The sequence below is a fragment of the Pezoporus wallicus genome, unplaced genomic scaffold, assembly GCF_028554395.1.
Source record: "Pezoporus wallicus isolate ANWC-B61680 ecotype Strahan unplaced genomic scaffold, APGP_CSIRO_Pwel_v1 contig_3812, whole genome shotgun sequence".
Taxonomy (NCBI): Eukaryota; Metazoa; Chordata; class Aves; order Psittaciformes; family Psittacidae; genus Pezoporus; species Pezoporus wallicus.
In genome coordinates, this window is record NW_026639618.1 from 4287869 (window position 1) to 4305373 (window position 17505).

The window sequence follows — 17505 nt, forward strand, 5'->3', positions numbered from 1 at the left end:
ATCTGCTTTTTACTCCATGTTTCTGTCAGAACTAGCATATGTTATTTGTCTTTCTTGATGTTTGAAACCATTTGTAAAATTACTAATTTTTACTAATCAGTTATAAATGTGTGTGTTTTCTTCCCATCACTTTTGAAATACAGTTTTTAATTATTCATATTTGAAGCAAGCTGATCTTACTAAAAAAATGTTTTTTTTTTTTTCTGAAAGCTTTTGTTCTTATGTGTATTTGCCCTTTTGAAATTATGAAATACATCATTGTATGTTTGTTTCTGAGTGGTGGTTGATGGCCTATGGCCAGTCTCTTGAAATATCTTTATACATAGGTGCTATAATTTGAAAATGTGGAAAACGTTAATTGAGCAGATATCAACATCTTCAGTCTGGCTACAAAGGGACAACAATATGGGCTTTTTTTTTTACTGTGTTGCTAGTGAACGTTATGTGGAGACATACATGGATATATACATTTATGTATATCTGTATTGTTTTCTTTTCCTTTACTAAGATAACAAATACAGTCTCTTGATAGTTTTCTGTCCTTCTTGCATATGGTAACCCCCTTTTCACATCCAGTTTTCTTGATAACTTTGTATTATTGGTATACCCTTCATAATTCTGAGACTGGTTTGTGTTATATAAAACTAAATAGTCTTTAAATAAATAATAATCCATATTCAAAGACCTCGTGTGACAGAGAGCATAATTAGGGGTTGCTGGATTTTATTTCATGGTATAAAATGCAAAATTTAAGAGGTAACAGGCTTTTCTGTGAAAGTTTCAAGCTAAGCTACATAGGCTGACCTCTGCAGGAAGAGATAAGGCAGATTGACTTCTGCAGTAAAATATAAACAGAGGACATATATATGTAAAAAAAAAAAAACAACAAAAAAACAAAAAAGGAAAACAAAACCCTCATCTATGGACAAAAATGTCACAATCTAATGTGAAGTGTCCTAGAAATATGTGTAGCACAAGAATGACAAAGAGGCAAGTACTTGAGATTGTTAATGCAGTGGTCATGGATATGAAACATATATATTGCAGAATTACATAAAGAAAACCTGTCTCATATAACTGATTCAGTTAGAGATACTAATGTGCTTTGCCAGCCTTCCAGCATGAGTCCCCAAGAGGGGAAAGAGCATAATGACGCTTAAGCAGAAGAACAAATGGGTAAAAATTTACCATGAATAAATTTAGGCTATAAATTATGAGACTATTTCTAGTCTTGGAACATTGATTTTCTGTAACAGTTTTATAGTAGCATGAAATATGGCCTGAAATGGTACTTAATAGTTTTATGAATGACACAAGTCAAATGCTTTCATTACAAATGTTCCATTTCATATCTCCCACTGAGACACATATGAGTAGCCTAAATCAAGGTTCTAAAATTGGGCCAAAACTATTTTCCAACTATAAAAGGCTGTTTTCTAAGCTAGGATTTCTTTCTGTCACTCTTTATGAGTGATACATTACTGAGTAAAACAAACGCAGTTACAATCTTTTGCAGCAAAAGGAAGTATAAGTAATTAACCCAACACTGTAAGAATTTATTTCACCTAGGCAATGACTTAGCCACTGAACTCCACTATTAAATTTTAATCTTAATTTAGAGCTATCTAAAACCTACTTTTTAAATTGTAGGTATCATTTCTGATCACCACAGTGCTGTAGAGGTACTTCGTACTATGCATCCACATATGTATCTGTATTTCATACAGCTACTTCTATATATCGTTCTGTTTATTTTTGTTCTCTTTTTTTGTTATTTTATTTCTCACAATTCTGAAAATAGGCATGTCTTCTTTCATAACAAAGAAATTATGAGTGTGTTAACAATGCAATATTCCATTTTCCACATTAGAACACCAAGGTAGTGCTTCAGTTATTTGCTTTTTTATTCATTCTACTTTTTAGTCTCTCCTAGCTACCATCTCTGTATAATCAGATAAAGTGAAAGAAAGGCTTCTTGTAGAATCTGGAAAAATGTGGAGGCTTTATCTTTTGCTGGTTTTATTTTTGTGTTTCTGTTTTCCTTTGCACTCTGAAACAGAGTCAGATACTAGTAGTGATATTATATGCTTGGGCTGTTTGCCATCTTATCGGGGCCAGTGCACATTTTGTATTTCAGATCTGTCAACTTGGCTTTGTTTTTTAAAACGCTGGTCCCTTGATGCCTTCTTTTGCCATCTGGTAGCCTTCATAGAATTACTCTTGAGTGCCTGATGGTGTGACAAAGATGTTTGTCACCATTTGCATTCCTGAAAGGTTTTCCATACTCTCACTGCAAAATACATTATTTGTTTGGACTGTTTCCCATGATTATAAAAACTGATTGCGTTTTCTTATTTAATAGGGCTTACCTAAGGTATCAGCAAAGTAGGTAATACCATCAGAATCTCCAATAACATGCTGCCATAGCCCTCATGAATACCTAAATGTAACAAGATCAGATGATAAATGGACAGCAGTTAACTAACTTCATTGTCTGCATCAAAGAAGTAAGGAGGAAAATTAGTATGATGGAAGGTTATTTCCCTGTGTAAATAGTTATAAGATTGGGCTGGTGTATTCCTAGAATGCCCTATTTTAGCCTGTGTTACTGGATCTGCAAATTTTTGATTTACAACTATGCCAAAAAGACTAGAAAGTTGGTAGGAAAAGCAGCATACACAAAGAAATTCTGAGGCTAACCAGACAAATATACATGTTTAAAACATAAATGTGATCTAATTATAACAATCAAACAAATTTAGCAAGGCAAAATAGGGTGATCTTCATCCTAGTATATAATGAAGTTCCATTTTTGCTTTACAAGAAAACTATAATTTAATGTATACTTTTTATTCAGTGCCCTAAAGATAGTGATGCATGCATTGCAGTAACCTCATTATGAAAAGTTACTGACTTTTATGAAAACATTTCGCAGTGCTACTGAAATGTCTGAAAAATGCCTGTATTTTCTTGAGACAAATGTCTGCTTAGGTACAGGGTAAGATAGAAGGTGCATTCTGGATATTATCTCAATTTACTGTATGGCTTGTCCTCACATCAGTTTTGAATGTACTTCTACAAGCAGAAAACCATGACTGGTGAACATTTTCATTGTCAGATTAAGAAAATTGGTAGCAAAAGCAAAGATGGGTACCACTTTCATGATTTGCTTTTAGCATAAATTGTCATAAGTAGAAAATAGATCAAGATAGATTAGAATAAATGTCATGATGTAACAAATTACTCACAACACCTTTCTTCTGAAGAAGTATGAAGTTGTTGTTTGAGCACTCTGTAAACTGAAAGGCCAGACTTCTCCCACGTTTACAATGGATGATGTAGAGTGCTATGTTGCTGATGTTACAGAAGTAGGAGCAGGGTTAACCAGCTCATGCTGGCGAGGCATCTTCACTGGTGCAGCAGCAGGCTAGGAAGTACAGACACTAGCAATAGGTAAGCAACAGCTTATATAACAAGGGGAAGAGGGATTGGTAGTTATATCAACTGGAATTGCAGACAAGTAACTGCTCTTTGCCTATCTCCCAAACTATCCTTCTGCAGCTTCAGCATGTGCTAAATAGAAAACTTTATGGAGTGCTGAATACTGGCTGAGGTTAGGGTGCAGGCTCAGAGACACTACAGTTGGCACCAGTGAAAATTCTTAAAGGATGCTGGTTGAGAACTTGACAACTTAAGGCTGAGAAGGGAGAGTTTGTGTTAATTACTTTGGAATAGCTGCTCATGGGAAGAACTGCAGTCAAGTTTCCTAAAACAGACTATATTATTTGGCTTAAGTCTTATGGTAATATGGTTTACTGGGGTTTTTTGTATCCTGGAATATATGGTCAGGGGTTGGAAGGGACCATATAGGCCCCCCTTCAGATAGTGGAAGGCTGCTATGAGGTCTCTACGCAGCCTTCTCTTCTCCAGGCTGAACAGCCCCAGCTTTCTCAGCTTGTCTTCATACAATAAGTGCTCCAGCCCCCTGATCATCCTCGTGGCCCTTTTCTGGACTTGTTCCAACAGTTCCATGTTACTTTTATGTTGAGGACACCAGAACTGCACACAATACTCCAAGTGAGGTCTCATGAGAGGAGAGTAGAGGGGCAGGCTCACCTCCTTCAACCTGCTGGTCACACTACATATTCAGAGAACTCTGATGCAAACTTTGCTTGGTAGTGAGATTTAATCAATATTATTGGTAAAAGATAATTCTAAAGTGTAAGAACCTCTTCTTTACTAAAAATTGCTCAATTAATTTAGTATTTCAGAAGTTCTAGAACAGAAAATTCACCATTAAAATGCAATGGTGAATTGTGAAAATATTTATACCAATGTTGTAAGGATTTAATTCTTGTATTTGGTATTAATTCAAGCTGTAATTCAAGTTTTATAATGCTCAGTTACTGATTACTTTTAAAAAGTCACTGTTGATACTCCAGAAAGACATGTTTGCGATTATCATTATCACTTTGATTATAGATATGGCTGCATATCCAGTAATTAGATACAAGAAAGCATGTCATGATTCCCTGCAATAATATTTTCAGCCAGTAATTCTTCAGTAGGAGATCCACTCTACACTATTTTAACTCTCCGGCCTTAGCTTCTGGACACTGTTTGGCTCCCTGTCTTCTGCCTTCATCTTCCTGCTGAACTTCTGACTTTCACAGAGTCTCAAGAAAATGTAAAAACGGAGCTAAGGAAATTGTTTTTAATTTTCTAAGTATCTACTAAAATGTGTTACTTATTCATTGATTATATTTATTTTCATATTATGTGAAAACAGGCTGTAGTTATATGTGCAATTGCAAATATTTTGACCAACTATTTTTAAGTAGTTTTAAGGACAGAAGTTTAAAAAAAAGTTGTTGCTTTTTTGCTTGTTTTTTTTTTCTTGTATTTTCTCTCATCTTTTTTATATTTTTTTAATTATTATTATTTTTTTGTTATTTCTAGCTTTATGTGGTGGAGATGTTAGAGGACCTAGTGGAACAATTTTATCTCCTGGTTATCCTGATCTGTACCCAAATTCACTGAATTGTACATGGACTGTGGATGTTACCCATGGAAAAGGTAAATAAATCTGTCTCTTTTTGCACCTTTTTTAAATCTCTAAGTCCAGTGATCTTTCTACACATGTAGATCTAGGATAACAGCCATGAACTAGGAACTGCATTGCTGATTTGTGGTTTTATTTTTATTATAGTAATTCCTAGAATTCCAGAAGTGAACTAGGCCCTAATGCTTTCTACAGAGCAGACAGTCCCTAGAAGTTTATAGTTGGATGTGTGCACATTAATTTGTACAGGTGAAAGAGGATGAGTGCTTATTCTGATGAGGAAATGTCTTACAGAGAGATTAGCTGGAATACAGATATACAGATTTGATATTAACAAAAAAAATTGAAGACAAAAGTGAAGATGTTACTCATGGCACAAGAAATGAATGACATTAATGAGGGTGGAGTTGTTTAAAATATTGCTCATTTTGCTAAATTTACATTCTGACTAGCTGTCTACAAGGAAATGTCAGCAAGAAAAGTCCTATTATTTTGAAGAAAGTGTTCCAGCTTACCAAGACACATTTTCATGGTAGCAGCATTAAATGGCAGCTTCATATGCATTTATGGATTGAATAAATGCACTGAAATAAATGTGGGATGGAAAAATAATAAATAATAAAATCCAGGAAGAGAACAGTTAGAGAGGTGAGAAAGAAATAATGACTGATCACAGTAGCTGAAGGACGAGAGACTTTTAAAAAAAGAGTTGTTTGTTGAAGCTAGATTTCAGGATAAAGAATAATGTTTTTATTTTTTTCTCTGAGAAAGGATCTTAGTAAGAGCTCTTTCAAAGAAATATAAAGACACATGGGATTTCCAGACAGCAAAATTTCTGCAAAATAGTGTGTCTTTTTTACTTTAAGGTGAAAGGTTTTGGGACAAGATAAGATGGTTCGAACTTTTAGAATTTTGTTGGGTTTGGTGGTTGTTTTTCTTTCAAAGATGTGACTGCATAGTGCTCTTCTAGTACGAGTGGAAAGAACTAGAGAAGCATAAAAAAATAATGTTAAGGTAATAGAGACAGGTATGAAAGAAACTGAATATAAATAGGGTGAGGTGATAAGAACACAAAATGGAGAACTGCATTTGTAACACTGGAAAGAATGTAGAAAAAGGAATGAGGAGAGGAAGTTCAAATCTGAATTTAATCAGTTTTCTCTGGGAGGGTGTGAAAATGAGACAAAGCATACTGATGATATATTCTCTAAAAGTGTTATGAAAACATAAAAATAAGATACCCCTCACAGGGAATTGTGCTGATGTGTGATTCCCTTGTTCTATTTTGTACAAATAGTGCAATAGTTCCTCATCTAGATACTAAATCCCTCTTGTGGCATTTCATGACACGGACTCAAGTTGATGCAGAGACTCAAATCCTCGTTTATTACCACCAAGCCCTTTTTATCCCCTTTTTCGGTACTTTCCCAACCTGCACATACATACAACGTTCAATCTCATTGGCCACTGTGAAACTCTCCAGGTAAATAGTCCAATCACAATGTTGCAGACCCTCTCACAACCACCATATCCTCTGGCCTAACTGAGATTTCCCCACAACTACATCCTGGCCCATCCTCCTGAGGCTTGCTTGTTTACCTTTCCTGCCCTTCAATGCCCAAACTCATCGCCCCAGGGCTTGTCAAAACACCAAGGCCTCAGAGCTCATTCCCAAACTCTTTTTCATGCAAATCTTATCACCTTCACTCACCACACCCTCTGACTGGACGTCCCATTTAAAACTCCTTAAAATGTTAAAGTGGCAAAGTGTATCCCTCAAAATTACTGCTTCAGTTGTTCTGGAGTCTCTCTTTACTATCAAATGATGCCACTGTGTCAATATAATTTGCTTGCAAGTATCCACAGTGAAAAAGCATTCTGAAATTACTGAGCCTCCATCAGAAGCTTCATTTGGCTTTGCTACCTATAAGTACGAAACATGGCTTTTAGACTTGCAGGAATATAAGGTACTGTGGATATTTCACAAAGGAGAAAGGATGTGGGAAGTATAGAATTGTTCTTCTGGATAAGCAAGGAAGACTGATAGAAAGTGTAAGAAAACTGTTAGCCCTGTAGTAATCTAGTTTACACCCTATCTGAAAAGCCATTGGATACTCAGCCCAAGCTTTATAATATGAGCATTGAAGAGAAGTAGCAGACATAGATAAGCTTTTAGCTTTGTGGAGTAATGTGGGACTGAAAATTATGTAAATTCTGCAGCAAACCTAAGCCATATTTTTCAGGTTTCTTGAAAGACACTAACACTTTAATTTTTCTTAAAAAAAAATTATGGATTTAATTTTTTTAATCTTTAAATGTGGGGTAAATAAAAGCTGAAATTCTCAATGTGATTACATTTTAGGTGAGGCTATTGGAAAAAAACCCCACTATTTATAATGAGACTCCTGAGAAAACAAATATGTCAAAATAAAGTATATAGGGAAAGAGGGTAATCATATAAGCTCATCTATACTTATAAGCACATTTATAAGCACATCTGTACTTATATATGTGCAATTATGTTGATGGAAGTGCATTCTTATGTCAATGCATTTTATATTATGGAATTGTTAATAAAAACATTAAATATGAATGCTGTGTTGTAATTTGACTTGGGCATTTTGATTCATGATGCTCAAAGATCTGCTGGAACAATTGAAGAGGGAGGATTTGATGTGAAAAGGAAATAGGAAATATTGTATGGGTTTCTCCTATTTTGTTGGCAAAAAGGTATTAATAGTTTAAGCTCTTCCGGTAGGTACTGCCTGAGAAAGATAGCTCTCCTTTTATGACGATAAATCACACTCTTTCTTAATTAAACTTTAAACTCCTAACAGTAAAGTTCTGTGACTAAACTAATTCATTATGCCACTTCTGTATTTAATGGACAGACGCATATATATTCAGGATATGAATCATCTTATGCTGAAAAAGTATTTAAAGTGGATGAAATGAACCATCCTTTGAAGGTGCCTATTTATCTCTATCATCTAATGTCCAGGGGTTTATAGAGTCCCCAGATGAATTGTCACTAGGAAGACTAAGTTTTAGATAGTTTCCATTTGGGAGAATTAATCACATAGACATAAATGGATTATTTTAAAGTGAGGGAGAAAAGCTTTCTTCTGGAAATCTCATTTTCTGCTCTACTTCATGTCAAATATAATTTCAACTTCAGAATTTCAAGGAGTATCTTCTAGTGGTCACTAAATAGTGATAATGATTTTAAAAAATAATTCAAATTTTGTTTAGGATTTTTTTTTTTTTTTGGTTAACAAAATTTTGTACTTTAATGTCACACAGCCAAGAAAATGTGGAAAACTTGTAGTTCCAGAATGCTGTGAGGTACTTTTTTAAAAACACATCTTTATTCTATGATTCTATGCTGCATTTTCATAGTGCTGTTACATAATAGCGGGCAATTAAATGCATATGTTTCATTCAGGTTTAAATTTTATATCCGGATATGTTGTATTGCTAAGAAAAACTGTTTCTTGTTTGTATATGCTGTTTTAAATAACATTGTATACCTACAATATAAATACATATGTATAGTTTAATTTTACTGTTCAAGTGTACCTACTTCTGGAATTCTGTAATGATTTTTGTGTTAATTATGGACCAGCATTATGATTCTTGAATGTCCATAAACACTCGATATGGTTTTATTTTATTTTTTTATTTTTTTAATTTGTTAATCAAGGAAGGAAAAGTGCACTTTAAATACAGTTAATATGTTTAGTAGTTAGTATTTTACTTTTTCTGTGTTTACCATGCAATTAAATATATGGTGCAATTGAATTTTTGGAGTATCAGGGGTGTATTTTAAACCCTTTACTAAAATAACTGTTAATTTACCCATCCCCCAACGGTCTGGATTATAATATTGAGAAATGACATTAAAGTATTATGTCTGTCTTCATTTCAGATTTTAAATATTCCCTTTATAAAAAAGGGGCATAGGTGGCCTATAAGAAAGAATCTACCTGAACATATCTTTTAAAATTCTTCTCTGGAGAAGACACAATCTGTTACACGGCATATATTAATGTCAGAATGTTTTCTGAAGAAAACTAAATTGTACTGAAACTGCTGGGATACACCTTAGAGTTTTGCTCAGAAATGTCATGGTAATCTGGAAAATTGATTGAAAAATTCCCTTGAGTTTGGTGTTTGAACAATACTCAGTGAAGCTCAGCTGTGATTCACAGGAATTCCACTATTTCGGGTTGCTACCATAAAATTTCTTCAGCATTTCTGATTTTATTGTTGCAATATACATGCATGCAAAAAAATGACCCAAATTAATTTTGAGTGCAGTAAATGCAACAGATATTACCTGAATTTCAGCCTCATGCTGTATTTCTAGTTTTTCTAAGAGCTTTTTATGTCAGATCAGTGCTGTCTCTTATGTAAAACTATGAAAATAAAAATTAAAGTATTTGCTAGTTTATCAGTCCCAAACTTAAATTTGTATGAATTAACTCAAAAGATATGCAACATTAATTCAAAAATTCAGTGTGTGATTTTGCCAATTTATTGTCACACAGTCTAGGAGAATAAATAGGATATTCAAAGCAGATAAATGGCTTTGTTCATATACTTACCAAATCCGGATTTTTTTTAAAATCCAGGCTAGATCTCTTGGATTATCTTATTTTATCCTGTACATAAAGCACAACTCCATCCTGTAATTTTCGTATCAGTGCTACTAAGTAAGGGTGTGCTTATCTGACTATGCAAGCTACAGTAAGTGGGGGTAGTGGAGTGGAGCTCTAAGAGAAGGAGGTATCTATTTGAGAAAAAACTGAACAATTTTCCAGTCCTCTTAAAGGGAAGCACAATCTAGAGGTCTTTCAGATTCAAGGGACTTCTCTTGTTGTTTCCATTTGTATGTACATCTGACAGCACACCTAAGCATGTATTGCAAAGATGCCAGTGTGTACAAACACATACACATACAAAGCCTAACAGGGAGCGAGACAAGTGTGTTCACTGGCATACAGAACAGCACCAACATGCTTCCACAACCTTCCAGGTCCTGCCCCAGGACCTGGCCCCCACATCCCACTCTGTCCAGGTGCTGTTCTTCTGTATCAATCGCTTTTTTCCTAGGTGTTGCCCCTTGACCTCATGCTGCTCACCAGGCAGTCCATATTGATGTTCACTAGTGGCTACACATGTGCTCATGCTCTGGACAGAGGATTCACACACTAAATAGTCAGGAACAGAGTTTAAAAGTTAAAAAAAACTGTTTCTTTTTTGTGACTTTTCTGTGCATTCTACCCAAAGATCATGTTCTAACTCTTAGTTACACATATGCAGAAAAAGTAATTTCTCTTGCTTGACCTTTAAGTCTTCTTATCGCTATTGTGTTCACAGTATCACAGTATCACAGTATGTTAGAGATTGGAAGGGACCTCAAAAGATCATCTAGTCCAATCCCCCTGCCGGAGCAGGAACACCTAGATAATGTTACACAGGAATGCGTCCAGGCGGGTTTTGAATGTCTCCAGGGAAGGAGACTCCACAACCTCCCTGGGCAGCCTGTTCCAGTGTTCCGTCACCCTCACTGAGAAGAAGTTTCTTCTCAAGTTTAAGTGGAACCTCTTGTGTTCCAGTTTGTACCCATTACCCCTTGTCCTATCATTGTTTGCCACTGAGTAGAGCCTGGCTCCATCCTCGTGACACTCCCCCTTTATATATTTATAGACACTGATAAGGTCACCCCTCAGTCTCCTCTTCTCCAAACTATAGAGACCCAGCTCCCTCAGTCTTTCCTCATAAGGGAGATGTTCCACTCCCTTAATCATCTTCGTTGCCCTGCGCTGGACTCTCTCCAGCAGCTCCCTGTCCTTCTTGAACTGAGGGGCCCAGAACTGGACACAATACTCCAGATGTGGTCTCACCAGGGCAGAGTAGAGGGGAAGGAGGACCTCTCTCGACCTACTAACCACCCCCCTTCTAATACACCCCAGGATGCCATTGGCCTTCTTAGCCACAAGGGCACAGTGTTGGCTCATGGTCATCCTGTTGTCCACTAGGACCCCCAGGTCCCTCTCCCCTACACTGCTCTCTAACAGGTCGTTCCCCAACCTATACTGGAACCTGGGGCTGTTCCTGCCCAGATGCAGGACTCTACACTTTCCCTTGTTATATTTCATCAAGTTACTCCCTGCCCAACTCTCCAGCCTATCCAGGTCTCGCTGGATGGCAGCACAGCCTTCTGGCGTATCAGCCACTCCTCCCAGCTTAGTGTCATCAGCAAACTTGCTGATAGTACACTCAATTCCCTCATCTAAATCATTGATGAATATATTAAATAATACCGGTCCCAGTACTGACCCTTGAGGCACTCCACTAGTTACAGGCCTCCAACTAGACTCAGCCCCATAGACTACAACTCTCTGGCTTCTCTCCTTCAGCCAGTTCGCAGTCCACCTCACTACCTGATCATCCATTCCTTTCTAGATGTGTGATTTCTATCTGATGGTTTGCAAAAGAACATACCGTTGATATATGCCACATCTTATTGAGAAACTTCCCATTTTTTTTGGAAGTGCTGCTGTTACTGTATGTGCCATTAGAATATAATGTCATACATTTTATGACCTTTCCTTGTACTTTCCCTGTACTGATGCTGTACAGGGACTGTGAGAAATAAAGTTTACCTTTCCCATTGTTCCATAAACACTTTGTAATTTTGAACATCCATAGTGTATCCTCAGATTTTATATAAAAATGAAAGCATATGCCTTTGAATACTATAGATCAAGCGTCCATGTTTTGGAGGTAAAGGCAAAAATGAAAGGTAGTGTCAAAAAAAAACAGACCTAACAGACCTTCTGCAAAGATATTTTAATACTAAAATCAGGAATAATATAAATTTTTAGAAAAATTGGATATCTTAATTTGCTGAACTGATTCATCATGAAATGCATGAATTTGATCCTTGATTTAATTACATTGATGTTGACAGTGTGATATGTAAATCTAATTCTGTTTTTTCTAATAGGAGTTCAGTTCACTTTCTACACCTTTCATTTGGAGGATCATCATGACTACTTACTAATAACAGAGAATGGCAGTTTCACACAGCCATTAGCACGTCTGACTGGCTCAGAGCTTCCTTCACCAATCAATGCTGGTCTCTATGGAAATTTCAGAGCTCAATTGCGCTTTATTTCAGATTTTTCAATATCATATGAAGGATTTAATATCTCTTTTTCTGGTAAGGAAATACCTGTGATCCCTGGCACCTGAAAAAGTTTTTTTTTCAGTATTTTATGTAGATAAAAAAAAAAGAAAAAATTTTAAAATTGAAGTGATTTTGATGAGTACATATACCGAATCATAATACTATGGAAGTTGTTTCCTAAGCACAACAGTTTCAAAGCAATCAAACCTCTGTGCTTCTGTACAGACATCTCTGATACATGACAGGACTAGTCTAATTTTAGTTAGTGAAATTCCAGATGAGCCCAAGAGTCAACTGTTTAAGTTTTTATGTTATAGAATCATAGAATAGTTAGGGTTGGAAAGGACCTCAAGATCATCAAGTTCCAGCCCCCCTGCCATGGGCAGGGACACCTCACACTAAACCGTATCACCCAAGGCTTTATCCAACCTGGTCTTGAACACTGCCAGGGATGGAGAATTCACAACCTCCTTGGGCAACCTATTCCAGTGCCTCACCACCCTAACAGTAAAGAATTTCCTCCTTATATCTGATCTAAATGTTGTGCTATTGTTTTAATTTGCTTCATGTACCTGGGATGTTTATGGATGTTTCAGACTGACGAAGTCTCTTGTGTTATGCATCTTAAATATATTGTGAATGTATTCATTAGTCTTACTTTTTAATGTAGTATAATTGCTAATTTAAAATTTATGCATTCATTTTGGTTTTGAATCTGAAATCTGTATTGATAGTTTAGGTGGAAATACACAGAAATTACTAGACTGTAAGATTACAAATATGACTGAAATGTTCTCACCTGCACAAGATTACTTGTTTTCTTGTTTTTCAGAATATAATCTTGAACCTTGTGAAGATCCTGGGATCCCACAGTTTGGTAACAGAATAGGATTTAATTTTGGAGTGGGAGATACTCTGACATTCTCCTGTTCATCTGGATATCGTTTAGAAGGAGCTTCAGAGATTATTTGTCTTGGTGGTGGCCGACGGGTATGGAGTGCACCTCTTCCAAGGTGTGTGGGTACGTGGTCAGCTGCTTTCATTTGCTTGTATGTGTAGTCATTGTCTATGGAATTGCAGGTTTACAGATTGGAAAAGCATTGTAATACGCCTCTTATTTTTTTAATCTACACTACTATTCCCCTTATCTCCTTAGTCAGATTCAATCTTTATATGTTTAGTATTAGAACTATAAGTGAGCTTCACAGTCTATATTTCAAGGAATTTCAAATTGAGAGCACAATATTCTTCTTATTTTGATAGTAAGTTAGGAAAATTGGCTATAAATTTAAATCAGCATTTAACATTTCAGGTGCCTAATAATCAACTCCTTTTCGTAAGTGAAAGCTTCCAAGTGGTACTTGTGTTACAAAGTTCTGTAAATGTAGTTAGAGCACTTAGATCAGAGTTACTTCATAAAACTAGGACCGTGTGTAGGATTTCAGTCAACTTCAGCTTCCTATATAAATTAGAGAACCATATCCTCAGAATTTCCCCAGAACAGTTGTTCTGGTTTTAAAATTGTAAGTAGGATAACTGAGAGGAAACACTTTCCAATGGTTCCTAACACTCTCCACTCATCATAGGGTTAGCCTACATACAGAGGTTGGACTAGAAACTTTTAATGGCTAGTGTTTTCTGAGCTGAATTCTTCTGGTATGTCTTCATTTTCAGTTCTGTTGAAAACTGTACAAACAACAACACAATCTCTAAGAAATAGGAGAGTTGCTTAAGTGTCTGTTTATTTATTTAAGAGTAATGCTAGAAGGAAAGGTTTGCATGTTAAACATCTCTATTGATGTGTATTTGAAATATTTTATTTTTTCATCCTAAATTGTATGGTAGCAAAACTTAAGTTCCCTTCAGAATCTGATTGTATAATAACTATTGCTGATTATGAGCTACACAGTCACGTGAAACTAACACTGTGTTAGTTTGATTCCGATGCTTACCTTGGTATAACAAAAGCTCTGAATTTGGCATATGCATAAGCAACATTTACATATGTATGTACAGAAGAGATTCTGTTAAATAATACACCAGTAAATTTCCCAGGTTAAAGGAAATGGGTATATTCTCATGAGACTGGTAAAATAAACGACAAGAATATTGAGGTGATTCTGAAACAAATGTAAGACAGAAAATTTAGTGTTGCCGTTAAATTTAAAATTAAATAAAAAGGGAAGGAAAGAACTGTGATACTTTGTCCACGTTAATTTAAAACACCTCAGTGCTAAAAAAGTCTGAATTAAAATTATGTAAGTAAGAAAACTGAATGCATGAAGTTGTGAAGAGAGGTTCAATTTTAGTACTATCTGGAAGTGTTAATATACTGAAGATTATCAGTAAAGAAGAACTTGTGAAGAAGCAGAAATGAAAAAGAAATTGCTGTTTAGTTTTAATGATACAGAAAATAATGTTTACATTTGCAGGGGTGGGGGGAAGAAAAGAAAAGCTGGAACACAAGGGTCAGTTATTTTCCAGGCAACATGTTTTCTCCTTATCTTTGAAAATGAAAGAAAGACTTAGTTATTTTCCCCTCATAAATATTAGGCCTTTGTTGATTTTGTGTTTATATAATGTAATTCAAACAGCTGGGGAGTAGAAATTCATGCTTATCACTTGTATTGAATTCAGACATTTACATATTGTTTCTGTTGCTTATGTTGGGCGTTTTCTGCCAAAGTGATTCATGAGCATTAATGTTTCTGATATCATATACTTACATACACACAACTTCATCTGGGAACCAGCCACTGTTCATAGAATTTGTGCTCAGCTTATCAATACAAAAATACAATATAAGACAGACATCAATAAACTGGAGAAAATTTGGTAGTAGATATAACGATAGTTCACTACAGAATACCCTTCTAGTAGGTGATATGGGTAAGACTGCACTGGTCTTGGTCCTGTTTGCTAGAAGACGCCTCGTAACTTTTGCCATGCATAAGTAAAGCCTGTTTTGGACCTTCAGTCACTGTCATACTATCACTCAAATCTTCATGTCATATTGCACATTTGTGTACCTTTATGCTAAATAAAGTAATCTGGGTGTAGCACTGTCCTTAAATACCTTTCGGTATTCTGAACACAAACACACACACGCATAAAAAAATAAAAATAAATTGTTGTGCTTTTGGTTCACACAAGCACCACATAGAACCTAGAAGACTCTAATTACCATGTAGTATTTATTATAGTCATGACGAGACTTCTCTACACAGACTTAGCTCTGAGCAGTGTAGATGGATACCATACTTCATCATTTAGCCAGTGAGCCAGGATCTTTGCCAGGATTGGATGCATTTAGCAGTATAGACTAAAGTCATGTGACCCAAGTGCTTCCTTAGCATATGATGAAAGTGCTTCCATTCACATGATGGTCACAGTTCTTCTAGTCATGTGACCAAAAAAATTAATATAGAAGACTGAGGACAGTAACTTTTAAAGTAGTAACTTTTAGTTTCACCTGAAATATTTCCAAAACTATCTACATAAAAATATTTTAGAGCTGGTGGGAGTTCTGAGACGGGCTAGGAGGAAAGGTAGAAAGATAATGATCTTGTAAACATTTTAATATAAACAGAGAAATGGTGGAAGTGTTTTACTATAATAAATGGCAAAATTAAGTAGGTCAGGAGATTCAATTCTCTCTTCCATTAATGCAAGAAAAAGGGACGTTCAGCTGAAAATCCTACTTTTTTTAAGTAAAACAGAAATAATTTTTTTTTTCTTTCAACATTAATTAAATTGTGGACATAGTTCTGGACAATGATATACAGAAATTAAAAAAGCAGTTGTAAATGTATGTGGATTACAAGATTATTTGGAATTCTGACCACAACATTTGTCAAGCATCCCTTTCTGGAAACAAAAGGCCAGTGAGCTGAGTCCTGAAACAGAGTAGCCAATCATAATATATTCTAAACCAAATTAATTGCCAGTGAGTCAGAATCTGTCTTTCCTATTCTTACTCAGAAGTTGGATAAGCAAATTATATATATATTGGATAATATTATTATTCGATTTATGAAGACATTATTTTCAAATATGAAAATAAGACTGAAATTTGGAAATAAAAAGTAATGTTCGAATAGCGAGAAAGGTATTTGTTACTGAATATTTAAAGATGAACAGCTCAAATGATAGCAGTATCTGAGTTACATAGGGCTTGATATTGTGCTGGAACAATTTTTATAACAAGATTTTCCTACAAATTCAGAAATATTTTACACATTTCAGTATATTTAGCTGATTCCTTTAAATGACTAATAACTTCAAAGGATTAATACTACTGTATGTAAATCCTGATGAACACGAACAAACACAGTCACTAATTACATGATTGGTAGAATTTCACATGAATACATATTTATGTCTTTTATATACATCTACAGCATACCTAATATCCCAACATTTCCTTTCTAATAAATGTATGTATTTTCAATATATTTACAAGAATCTACTGTATGATTCAGCTTATTTTTTGGCTAGATGTCTGTAGTAATTTGTGAATTGTATCACTTATGTTTCTAGTATATATATAGTAGTTTCAGTTAACTAACAAAGTCAACATACTGTCATTGTTTTGCTCACTTGGCTTTTCCTGGCTGTTTTTTGGTACCTAAATAAATGCTCCTTTTCAATACATCTGGAGACATGCAATGAATAATTTTGTAAAAATCATAACAATAACTGAGAAATTAGTCACATCATTATTCAATTCTGAAAACTTTTATACTTATTTGAATATGAACTCTCATGATGAGTAAGCAATAATATCAAATGCTTTAGCCTGTGAAAGTTAATACTTATTTATCTTAATCTCATGTTATTATGAAGAAGCCAGACATACTGTTCAGTTGTTCAAAGTTTTTGATCTGCTGTTAGCCCTTACGTCTTTTGGTGCAGTTGATTGCTAATCATAAAACTTTGGTTTGTTTTATTGAGTTTTCCCTCTGTTTATTCAGGCAAATTCCACATTTTTTTTTCAAGAACATTCAGAAGTGCTTGTTGTAGGAGAAAACAAAAGAAAAGAAAACCAGTAGCTGGTAATTTCACACGGGACTATTAGGTTGAGAGTGCTTTGTTTACTACTGCATATTTTTAATAGTCTGAAAACTGTGGAATAGGTCAAAAGCAAAGAAAAAAAAAACTAACAAACCAACAACCAACTAACAGACAAAAGACAAACTTGTGAGTCAAAATACAAAGTGTTTAATAAGTGATGAGAGAAAAGAAA

At 35.1% G+C, this 17505-nt stretch overlaps 1 protein-coding gene across 1 annotated transcript in view; it reads left to right on the forward strand.

Annotated features, from left to right (window-relative positions):
* The window catches only part of CSMD3 (CUB and Sushi multiple domains 3), a 599019-nt gene that overhangs the window by 357749 nt on the left and 223765 nt on the right, over positions 1-17505 (forward strand). Inside the window, exons 20-22 of the mRNA XM_057415252.1 lie at positions 4960-5076; positions 12078-12293; positions 13093-13281. Of these exons, the coding sequence (XP_057271235.1) occupies positions 4960-5076; positions 12078-12293; positions 13093-13281 (522 nt within the window). The remainder of the gene's footprint in view (positions 1-4959; positions 5077-12077; positions 12294-13092; positions 13282-17505) is intronic.